At 47.9% G+C, this 12,092-nt stretch overlaps 1 protein-coding gene across 1 annotated transcript; it reads right to left on the reverse strand.

The window, feature by feature from the left end:
- Positions 1 to 1,729: 1,729 nt before the first annotated feature.
- On the reverse strand, positions 1,730 to 7,662 carry LOC104468699 (tetratricopeptide repeat protein 9A; the record flags this gene model as incomplete). Its single annotated transcript, XM_010082923.1, has 2 exons — positions 1,730 to 2,871; positions 7,480 to 7,662. Coding segments are annotated over 2 exons (263 nt in total), but the record flags the coding sequence as incomplete, so codon positions are not given.
- Between the last annotated feature and the right edge of the window lie 4,430 nt (positions 7,663 to 12,092).

The following is a 12,092-nucleotide window of genomic DNA, read 5'->3' on the forward strand; positions in this document are numbered from 1 at the left end:
GAAAGAGGCTGAGAACAGAGGAGACTTTATTTTGGAGTCTGCTGTGCCCTTTTTATACTACTGTGTACATGGGACCAATGAATGTCTGTGAAGCCATTGCAAGGGCTAAAATTGTTTCCAAAGTGACAGCCCATGGAGCTACATCTCCAGTGACTGGAAAATACCCTTTATCTTCCATTAAGGTCATGAGTAACAAGCCTGCCTCTGCTTGCCTGAGCTTTCCTGAGGCAGAGGCTGTTTGTGTAAGTGATGTCCTCTCCTCCTGCATGGCCTGCAGGATGAATCCTCATTTTACTCCTAGTGAGGAGACAAACACAGCTGTGGGATGAACTGTCATGAGCAATATGAAGTAGAGGGGAAGCACCTCTATTTGAATTTGCTGTGTGCTGGGATGTATTTAGGATATGGAGGATTGTGTGAGCCTGAGAACTGGAATCTTACTAGCTCTGTGTTTTACACAGTACCAGGTATACCTTACGTGCACCCAAGCACACCTCTGCCTAATCTTTTTTTCTGGTCTAGTTAACAATTACCTACAGAATTCCCCTTATTTGTCCTCTTTGTCTCTTTCTTATTGTCTTGCTCTGTGTTTGATTGTTCACAAATAAATTTTTTTTTTGTTTTCCCAAGTTGAGTTGATTTCTTGCCCATGACCATAAGCAGTGAGTGAACCCTCCCTGTCCTTCCCTTAGCCCACGAAGCTTTTTTACCTTCTTTGTTCCTCTGATTCTCCTCCCTATCCCACCAGAGGGGAGGAGGGAGTGAGAGGCTGTGTGGTGGCCTTAAACCATGACAATCTTTAACTCAGTTGTTGTCCTACAGTAGCTGTAGCCTCATTTATTGCTTAGACATGCGTGGTGGTGGGCAGAGGTGCTTGCTGTGTCTGGCACAGATGTATGAGCCATGTGCCATCTAAAGAAGGTGACTGTCCTGCCCCCAGCACGTGGCCCTTTCCTTCACAGTAGCTGCACGCAGTGTTCCCAATTTTGGGAAGCAGGTGCCTTCCACCACTTACCTGAGGAACAGGAACTTCTGGTGCCATCACAGGTGATACGTGTTTTGCAGAATTGATGGAGGTCCGCCTTATCTCAGAGACATACGCCACTTTAAGATGGACTCTTCACCACCCCCAACGTGGGCTGGATGTGTCCCTGAACTAAAGAATACAACTTCATTTTTTTCAGAGACAATGACAGAGATTTGCCTTTTCTCTTGATGTTTCTCTATCAACTCTTTCAAATTGTGGCTAGAGAAAAATGTGGTAAGATGCCACAGCTGGAATGTGGGCTGCCATAGCCAGCTGTCTGCAGACACCGCGTCCACTGCGACCAAAGCACACAGCATTTGGCTGAACTTTGTCTGTTCAGCTCTCCGTGCTTCAGTTTCCACGTTTCAGCTGAGGGCCAAGTGAAGTATCTCTGCACCACTATGGGATGAGACCAGTCATGTACATCCTGCAAGTAGGAGCAGGTCGCTGTGGGCCACTAATGGGGCAGTCACACTGGAAATGTGTTTGTGGCACCTACTGATCCCATTACTGGCAGTTTCAGAAAAGGACCCTTGAGGCAAGGAGCCTGAGCTCTTCGAAGTGATCAGACTGCTGGAGGAGGTCTAAACAGGCCCTATGGGCTGCTGAAATAGGCTCCAAAGCTGTTGGTCCTGCCCTGTTTGTCAGCACCCACGTTCTCCTACAAAAGAAAAAACAGGACACAGGAAGCAGCAGCACAAGGTGGGAGAATCAAGACCTCAATCCAGTGTACTAATAATACTTAGCACTGTACATCACTGTACTGTTACTTACAAACATGAATGCATCCTCACAACACCCCTGCGAGGCAGGGAAGTATTATTGTCCCCAGTGCACAGGTGGGGAAACCCAGGCACAGAGAGGCCGAGTGACTTGCCCACAATCACACAGCGAGGCATTGGCAGAGCCAAGGTGAGACTGGAGACGTCCCCTGTTCCCCACCCCATGCTGCCCCCCACAGTGGTGCCTGTCTGGACACGGGGAACCCAAGAGGTCCCTTTGAAAAGCAACGCCTGGACTTGTTGCCTATTAATAATTTTTATTTGCCTTTAATGAATTATTTCACAGTTTTTCCCTCACACTGTACACCATGCTTTCACAGTCCGTTCAGCGTTCTGTGGTAGCCCGCAGCCTCCTCCTCCGGCACCGGGACAGCTCTGCAGGGGGTTCGTAGGGTGCTCTGTGCTTTCATTAAGAGGATGTTCAGAAACAGTGTTCACTGACATCAGACTGGGAGCGCGTGAGCTCTCACTGGAGACCAGTAACACACACTGGAGAAGCAGGCAGAGGGTGTTTGCTGTCCCCAATGAAATGACCAGCGGCTCTCTTGGTTTTTTGGCTCTTCGAAGGCTCCAGGGATCACTCAGAGCAGAAACTGTTTGTCTCCAACTTGCTTGGTCAGGACATTGTTGTTCTGGGGGTTGCTTCCCTCAGGGTAATAGGCAGTCAGCTCAGGACCAGAAAGGTCCCCCAGCATTGCCTACTCCAGGTGTGTGACACTGTCTTGGGACAAGGCTGGCTGTAGTTGTTGTGCTCTCCTGCCACGGGGAAGGGGTATTACCACAGCTGGCAAGCAGCCATATCCAGCATCTAAGTCTCTTTTTTTTTTTTTTTTTTTCCCAAAATTGTGATTCAGTGAAGAGCAAGGGAGAGTGGATGGATGAGGAGATGAGGATGAGGCAGAGCAAACAGGAAAATCCACCAAATGAGCTTCTGGGAAGGAAATGTTCCCCCTTGGGCACTTCAGCTGAGGCGGCTTCATTTTCACAAGGCTTCCTTCTCTCTCTGGGAACATCTGCTGAGCTTCATCTCTGTCAGCTGGATATATCGTATGACGTTGGTATCTGCAGCGAAAGAGCACACACATACACATATGGTGGTTGCAACACCCTATGGAAGACAGGCACACTGCACCTTCATCCTCGGTGCATCACCTCGGGAGCAGCATGGCTCCAGCGCTGCCTGCAGGAACAGCATCAGCTGGAAGGGGCTCTGAACCAAACCCTGCAGCTTTGGGTTTGGAGAACCTGGTCTGATTTGCACTCACCATCCTTGTTGTTCACGATCTTGCCTCAGATAGTTTTTATCCTCTCTCTGATCACTCTTGGTCAGCACAACTGGATTTGCACAGCTGAAACTATCCAGGTCACCCTTACCTGTTCTGGTGGAACGGCACCTCCATGGGCTTCCCCTCCCTCAGTGCCTGCATGCAAGCCCCTAAAGGCATTTTGCGTACAGTAACACTCTGCCTTTTCACCCTCCTATTCCTTTGACAGCCTGTTTTACTCTGCTCACATTTTTCCATGATGAGTTGAATGGAGAAGAGCATCCTTCACATTCTTTTTGTACCCTTGCCTGCCTTAAATTTCCTATCTGGAAGTCCTTCCACCATGGCACTGTCTGTATCAACACAGCACACAGAACGCGTGAGTTTTGTTTTACCTCCTGGCCTCAGCAAGGAGGGAACCTGTTCACCCTGAAGCACAGGTTGACCTAGACAGGTATCTGTCTCCAGACAGACCCCATGATACCCCCATCTGGTACTGGAAGCAAGCAGCCAAAAAAATAGCCACTTTCACTTATGTATTGATTGAAAGATGGTTCTTTGCTCACAGCCTTTCTCAGGCAGCCACCCAAGGCCAGCTTAGTCCATTTAAGTCATGACATCCTCAGAAACCAATCTGAAGTGCACTGCAGGCCACGGTCAGAGGGCAGTCTTGTCTCCTCCTCATCCACACAGCCACATGCCCCACACCAGCCAGAGACATCAGAAGTGCTTGAGCTTTCAAAGAGATGAACAAACTGCTGGCAACACATCCAGCACTAGCAAGTGCGGGTATTGCACCCACCAACGCAGCTGTGGGTGCAAAGTTTCTTTACACGTGAGGAGGGGACATCTCTGTTGTGCCCTCACCCAGCGCTAAACAGCGGGAGAGGGATCGGTTTCCCTCCACACGCAGCTCTCCACGCACGTGCCATGGGGCAGCTGTGGGCTGTGGCGATGCTGTTGGGGCTTCTCAAGCTGTCTCTGGTGAGGTGGGTCTCCCCACTAGCATCAGGGTGATAAGTGATAACCGCGCAGGCAGGTTAGGAAACCACACCTGCCCGGGCCCGTGGGGACCCGACGGCTGGCTGAGGGGGCGAGGTGGGTTCAGTGCAGAATGGGGCAATGGCAGGCTGCCAGCGGGTGAGGCAGCTGGCTGCTCGTGCCACAGCTTCACTCACCTGCGAGACTTCCACACGCCCGGGAAGCTAGGGGCAAAATAAGGCGTAGCCTGATAGAAGGTGGGAGATGCTCCCATTGTGAGCTAGTTATAAATCTCCCGGGCAGGTTTTGGCATGTTTTGCTTCCTTTTTGAGGGCTGCTATTTTGCCAAAGAGAAATAATGAGAGCAGCCCTCTGTTTACAGAAGTAGGGCCTTGTCTTTGTCAGGTCTTTTCCATCACATAGTATTGCACCGTACTAGCTCTGCCTGCAGAAGTATTTAAAAGCTAAATGTAAATGTTAACGAAGAGAAGACTCTCATCCCTCAGTGAGGAAGAAGCGATGTGGAAATAACAGGCAAGGACAGCTCAGATGAGGGGTCAGACCTGTACAGAGAGACGCTGGCAAAGCTGCAGTGGGAGCAGGTCTCCTGGCTCTTCAGAACATGCCTGTGTCCTCGTGCAGAGTGATCTCCTGCCATTTTAAAGGTCATTTCTGCTTTTCCCTGTAGCTTCAGAGCCCAGCTGCTCATCTGCTGGGCAGACACCGTGTCATGGGTTTTGCTCCCAGGACATCCAAGTCACAGGTGTTAACGAGGGCAGCTCCTGAGCTCAGCTGTGAGCCCGCTCCACGCATCATGGGAAATGGGGCCAGGTTTGGGTGTTGGATTTAACCCGCCCAGCTGATAGTCTGCCCTCAATCCTGGTCAGTATCTGCCTCAGTGACCTGGTGGCTGTACCAGTGGGAAAGAGCTGAACAAGTTTTGAAGGTAAGATACATGTTTGGCTGCTCTTATTGTACCAGCCTCTGGCCACAGAGTTCACAGAGGGCTGCATGTATGCTTTGCACCTTAACAGCAGCTTCCCTCTCCCTTAATAAGGAGGTTTATACAATTATTGTGTGTTATTTCCATGTGCTTTTGTGATTTTTGTTTGGAGGCAGCATAAGAAATCAGGCGAAACCCAACCCTTCACCCTTGTCAGGCAGTAAATAGCCGTAAGGTGTTTGCTGTGCTGACAGCCCTTTGGAACAGTAAAACCCTTTGCTAGTTAATTCCTCTTTACCGTTTTAAAATCTCCCCCACCAGAGAGAAAAACTGCCAGTGAATTGTGCCAAAAACATTCCTTGTTAGAAAAAAAAAACCAAAACACACAGAACATGACTGTAATAATAACTAAGTGCCTCCACCAGTGAACCTAGTGAAACCTCAGATACATGAAAACAACTCCACTGCATTCTGCAGATGGAGACACTGAAAGTGGAGACAGTGACTTATTCCAGGTCAAATAATAATTCTTGATAGTGTTACCTGGTTCCTACTGCTGTGTTTTGACAGCCTCATCCTTTCTTGCTGTATGCATCACTTCTCTCCCCCTGAATACCCTTCAAGTTTTCCATCATCATAAATAAACCACTGTAACAATGGCCTTGAATGGCCTAACAATAACAGGGAAGAGTCTCTGATGCAGAGCTGAAGGCCAGAACTATTTTTTGTATACATTAAGGGCCTTTGGGGACACTTTCTGGTATGATTTTGCAGCAAGCTGTGGTATTTGAAGCTGTTGCTGTTGAATAAATTAGTATTTATTTCAAGAAATAATGAGGGATATGCCAAATAAGTAGTGTCACTGAGAGAAGAGGGGAAAGCACAAAAATACATACTTTAGAAAAGGAAGCAAAGTGGTTCAGCTGAAAGGACTTTTTCACACCTGAGCCTAGTCAGAAGGTTAGGGTAACTTCTTCATTTCCACTGCCTATTTTTGCTCTCGCATATGGCTTCTCTGTTTCCTGGCTCTGGCAAGGGCTGAAAGCAGAAGGGCAGGCTGTAACTAAAATAGGCTAAACCGAGCTTTTGAGCACATTTGCTCAGGGAGTGTGGGGTGCACAGCTGTGCTGTCAGGCTGCCCGGAGCCCATGGCCAAGCGTGGCAGATGGGACCAGGCACCCTTAGGGGAGGAGGATGAGGAAGGAGATCCCAGCACAGTCTCCCTGGGGCTCCTGTGGGGCACAGCCACCGCTGGAGCCCTGCAGGGACAGTGCCTGTGGGACACCAACCACAGCCAGCTCAGCCTCCCTCACCTCCCCTCATTCCATGAACGTCAGCTCCACCGTGCTCTGCCAGGACCCATGGTCGCTCCTGTCTGTGCCCAGTTCTCACTCTTCCCTCCCAGGTTCAGGTGGAAGCACTGCCCCGTGGGGTTTTCTTTCCACGTGGCTTCTGTTTTGCTTTCTTGTGATCGATCCTTTAATTTTTCTTTGAGTATTAAAAAATTCCTTTTTTTTTTTTAACAGAAATGGTTTAAACAATAGTGTGGTTTTACCTCCCTGTTAGGCAGTTCTTTGAAAAATAAAAGCACCATCTCTGCATTGTGGCCTTCCACCTGCCTCTGAGGGTGGGTAGGTTAGCATAAAGGTGGTTGCTCTGGCAAGCCTAAGTTGTTCAAATATATAATTTCTTTGCTGTCCCAAAATAGAATAATAGAATCATAGAATCATTAAGGTTGGAAAAAGACCTCAAGGATCATCAAGTCCAGCTGTCAACCCAACACCACCTAACCCACTAAACCATGTCCTGAAGCACCACATCTACACGTTTCTTGAACCCCTCCAATGTATCGTTGGGTTTTGACATATATGGATGACAGATGCTTGGCTGATTTCATGGTGAAAGTTGAAGCATCCTTGATGAATGCTTTGTGAGTAAATCTCTGTCTCTTTGATCAAACTAAAATACTAACCCTTTACTGGCATGGTGGAAGGCATGGCTATTGGTGATGACAAATAGTCTCCTGACTTTGTTAAGGGGGAAAAAGCTTGTTCTCAGTCAGAAAATGTAATGTTCGGGATACACTCTTCCCCATATTGCTTTCTTCTTCAAAAATAAACTAGGGAGGGCAAGAGAGGCAGGGTCCGCTGCACACAGACGGCATTCCAGCAATACTGTCATCTTCCAGGTTGGGCTGCAGCCTCCGCAGCGGTTAATCTTTGGGCACTGCAACCTTGCTGTGGCATTCCAGCAATACTGTCATCTTCCGGGTTGGGCTGCAGCCTCCGCAGTGGTTAATCTTTGGGCACTGCAACCTTGCTGCACCACCCGCGAGCGCTGGAAGGGAGCACAGCTAAGGACACAGTGAGTCACGCTCATCCCTGTGGAAATCAGCGCAGTCAAGTCAGGGACAGACTAAGCCTTGTGAGCAGAAGTGCAAAAGCGCTCAATGCAAAGCTGTGTCCCCGGTCCCCCCCATACCTGTCGGCTGGCGGGATCTTGCCTCTTTCAGGTAGTAGAGGGCCTTGTTGAAGTCACCCAGGTGGTAGAACGCCACTCCCGATCGGTACAGTGCCTTGAAGTTCTCGCCTTCTTTCTGAAGCACCTTGAGGCAGTACTCCTTGACTCGCTCGTAATTCACCAGCTCGGCCTGGAGCAGGCAGGCTGCAGGGGGTGGGGACGACGGGGAGACAGACAGACAGACAGGAGGACATTAGCGCCATATTTCTCCCTGCTCCTGCACTCTGCAGAGCGGGGAGGAGAGCAGCTGAGGTGAGGGAAATGACTCAGCCCCGTGATTCAGAAAGGGTGCAGTCATATGGATTGTTTGCTGAACCTGATTGTTCGCAATTTAAATACCAACGCTTCTATTTCTGGCATTGCAAAGTGAAGGGATTGTGTTTGCTCCGGGGGACTGGGGGGAGAGAGCAAGAACATAAACATCCCTCTGCAGAGTGGGAACACCAAACAGTCTCGTGACAGTGACCAGCTTCATTCGTTTGTAGTAAAATCGCTTCTCAGACTGAAGGCTGGAGCTCAGGAAGGTACAAAAAGGCAAACAATCAGTTATCTGACACAGAAAAAAGGGACTAAATTGGATCAAAATTTGTATTTGGCTTAATCCAAGGCTGTTAGATTTACAAACAATATGTAATTGCCTTTTATCCAGGAGGTCCTGTGTGGAGTTTTGCTATAGGAAACAAGAAGGGCTCTGCTCTATTGGAATGGGTGGGTAGCAAAGCAGAGACACCTGGAGTACGGGGAACAAACGTGCTAGGCTGTGTGCTTTCTGCAAAGCATTGCAGCACAGGTTCATCCCGAGAGGTCAGCTCTGCTGGCTTCCTGAAGGAAAAGGGGAGCACGGTGAAGAACCAGCGTGCCCAGGACTCTGTATGCTGAAGGACAACTGCTGCACAAACGTCAAGGAGCTGAAGAAAATCCCCATAGTGAGTTTCCCACAGGTAGGAGTGAAATAAAAATAAAAGGGGGAGATCCTTGAGGCATGCTTTGCAGCCCTATTTGTGGCTTACTGCAGGGCTTACTCTGGTGGGCTAAACTTAAGGCGTGTTGGGCATTAAGCATGGGAACACTAAGAACAGGACTTGGTGCAGTCACAGTCTTTGGGGAAATGGAGAAAGTTGTGCTCTGCACAAGTCCTCCTGGTGCTGCAACCCAAGGCAAGTCTGGGAATGACAGGATTTGAGGAAGGGGGAAGGAAGGCAGGATACCACTGCAAGGATCCGCTCAGAGGCTGGCAGTGTCAAGCGCCAGGGCATGGAGAGAAATTTCCCATGGCAGGTGGTGTTACTCAGTGTGTCTCTGGCAAGGAGGAGACTCACTGCTCCTGGAAATCCAAGGCATCACAGTCACCAATGAACGGCCAGACTTCATTTTTTGCATGGTAACTGCAGCCTGGGTCAGGAATATGATACAGTTCTTGACCCCCTTCCCTTTGTACCCCTAAAGTAAACCCTGCATTCTCTCTGCATCTCACTTTACCATTCATGAGCAGGCTAGATGACCTCTAGAGATTTCTTCCAACCTAAATTAATCTGAGTCTATGACCAGTTAATACGGATAGAATACATTCCTAACCCAAGACCATGTTTAAAGCTTAAAAAGCTAACTGGGACCAATCATGAATGGGCTGTCACCAGTAGAGAATTGATGGTACGGTTGTGCTGAGCAAGGACTACAGAAGTAGCCCCACTGCTGGTATGTTTGGTTGAGTGATGCGGTAATTACTAATGAGAGATTTGTCCCGTTTGCTTTAATGATGGACTCTCGATATATTTTAACACCTCCTGCCATTAAAGTGCATAGGTACTTCAAAGGCATCTGGTTGCTGGCTATTTGATTGCCAGTTAAAAAACACGTATGTCTCTGAAAGCTTAGCAGCATTTCCTTATCCAGAATTTGTCCCTTCCTATTTGTCAAACATTGATTTTTCTCACTCTGCTTCTAATGGAGCTTGAAATGACTGTGCCTTGTTTTCCTTTATTTTTCAAAGCTATCAAAAAGATGGCCGTGTAAATTTACTGCTGGCTTCACAGCCCTGGAAATGGGATTGCTTTGTTTATCTGCTGACCAGTAGCAGGTACAGCAGTGGCAGTAGCTTTCTGCACGCTGCCAGTCTGATCCAGCCTTTCACGATCTGTGAAAGTGCCTTTCAGAGCAACTAGGAGGGGTGGCTTGCAGTCTCTTTGTTCATTTACTACTTGGTATTTCCAGTTAGAGTCATAGAAATGACCCTATGAAAAATGACAGGCAGTCTATTCATGTATATTAACTCAGTAATTCCATATTGGCCTTGCTTCATGGATTGTTTAAAAAAAAAAAAAAAGAAAGTCTTCCACATCCTGCTAATTCATAGACCCAAATGGGCTTCCAGATACGCAGCTGGGATCTTTCTGTGACTCACGCTCCCAGTAAAGATTCTGCAGGGCATCCCCACTAACCGTGCATGCCGCAGAGAGAAGTCAGTACCACATGGCTAGCGGGAGAGGCGCGTGTTTATCTGAACCGCGCGAGCAGATGGATGCGCAGGAAACAGTTCTGCTGGACGAGCTGGCCATTTGGGGAGCCAGTGATGGGAGTGGCTGACAGAAATTAACCTGGAGGGAGTACCTCCCTTATAAATATTTAGAGGTGCATGCTTTCAGTTCTTGGTGGAGTGAAATGATCTTAATGGACTGCAAATATTGATGCAGTTAGTAATTCAGCTTTCAGAAATGGAAGAGACACGGTACCTCCTACCTCATTCAGTCAGGGGAGAATTGTTTTGAAAATGTGTTGCTTTCCTAAACAGACATGTGCATCTCTGGCTGGGAGTGTTTGTTTACCACATCAAACACCTCATCACCCTCCTTCTCGGTTCATAATAGGCCCCCAGTGAATCCTTCTGAGGAACAGAACTTGCTCAAAGAGACTGAATTGAGAGGTTTATCCAGCTTCTCCTGCTTTCTTGAAACTGGAAGGGCTTGATCCCGCACAGCACCATCTCTGATAGCTCTCCGGCAGTCAGAAGGGTGCCCTTACCTGCAGGTGCAAACCTACAGTCGCCCTTTCCCTGCAGGTCTCATTGTCATTGCGATACAGCGTCCGGTGGCTGCATCTCCCCAGCTCAGCGTGCAGGGTGTCCTGCTTGCCCGCAGCGCGCGATGGTTATCCATCATACCTGGTTATCACTCTCAACTCGGCAGCTGATTTATTGTGTCAGCTTAAGCAATAAGTAACTCCGAATTTTTAAAACTATGTATGTCACATGGTGATGAAGAGCCCCTATCTGCTGTATGATAAGCTGTTTGGAAACTACCGGGTGAAATGTGCTGTGGGGAGGGGTTGAAATTTATTGCTGTTGGCTCCAATGGAGGGTCCCTGTCCATCTCACTCCCCAACTGGATATTGATATTTAAGCAAGGAAATAGGAAGTTTGCCTGTTTTTCTTTATAAGAGGACTGTTAAACCTAGATTTTTAAAGTTTTAATTTGTGGACTGAAGCTATGCTAGCCAGCTTCATGAGCTGTAACAATTTGAGAGGTGCAGTGCAGATCTGGTACCAGCAGACAACTGTACTGTTAGAGCTGATCTGTGTGCCCTGCTCAGCACAAGGTTAGGCAAACAAAGGTTAAAGCCCCTGTAAACCCACAATACATCCACACTTTCAGCCTCTACCAGTAGCTGTGGTTAGCAATGGTGGGAAGTTGTAACTAAAATCCCATCAGTTGAGGGGTTTGGATTCTATTTAATTGCACTGTGAATTAATTTGGAATTCCAGAGTATCTTTCAGGGAGACATCTAGACTTGACAGGTGCCGATGAGAAAGGATCCATGACAGCCCTTTTCTCACGAAGGTTAATTACTTTCATTGTTTAAGAAATGTCACTATGCTTCTATGCTGATTTTTTTTGTTTGTTTGTTTAGCTGCAATTACTAGCCACACCTCTGCTCCCCTGAAAAGCTTGTGTTTGCTTGTTGCATTGGTACTCCAAGACTCTGGTCAAGTCACTCCTTCATCTTCTCTTTAATAGCCTGTATAAAGAAGTGCCTGGAGTCTCCTACTACAAAACCCCCTATTTTTTCAGCTTTTCTCACTTTTATAGCTGTTCTCTGAGCCCTCAAAATGAAGTTCAACTGCAAGTGCTGTCAGTCAGCATCTTACCAGAGAAACCTCTTCTGTGTGAATACCTCTGCAGGTTATGCAAATAGCTCAATTCGGCCAGAACATTTGGCTTCTAATTTTGTCTGAGCTAAGAACTAACTCTGGAAGTAGGATGTACAGGTTTTCATGTAGAGATTTTGAACAGCAAGACCAAGAGCCTTGCCTACCTGGCAATTTTCACCGAAGGGTAATTCTGCATGCTGGAACAATCCTCCAGACACAATTGATACCAGTGGCTAAATTCCTGCTCTAGGCAAGGCTCAAGACCTATCCGTGTTGCAGAACACTTAAGGTAGTGAGCCAAATTACTGTGCAAACATTAGCATACCCCTACCCTGTGGCACGTTCCTTGGGCTCAGCAGCTGTGTTAGTCATAACAGGAATTCCACATGCTTTTGTTCTGGAGGAGGAAAATGCCCTTGCCCTGCAGGAA

The sequence above is a fragment of the Pterocles gutturalis genome, unplaced genomic scaffold, assembly GCF_000699245.1.
Source record: "Pterocles gutturalis isolate BGI_N339 unplaced genomic scaffold, ASM69924v1 scaffold9420, whole genome shotgun sequence".
In the NCBI taxonomy this organism is placed as follows: domain Eukaryota; kingdom Metazoa; phylum Chordata; class Aves; order Pterocliformes; family Pteroclidae; genus Pterocles; species Pterocles gutturalis.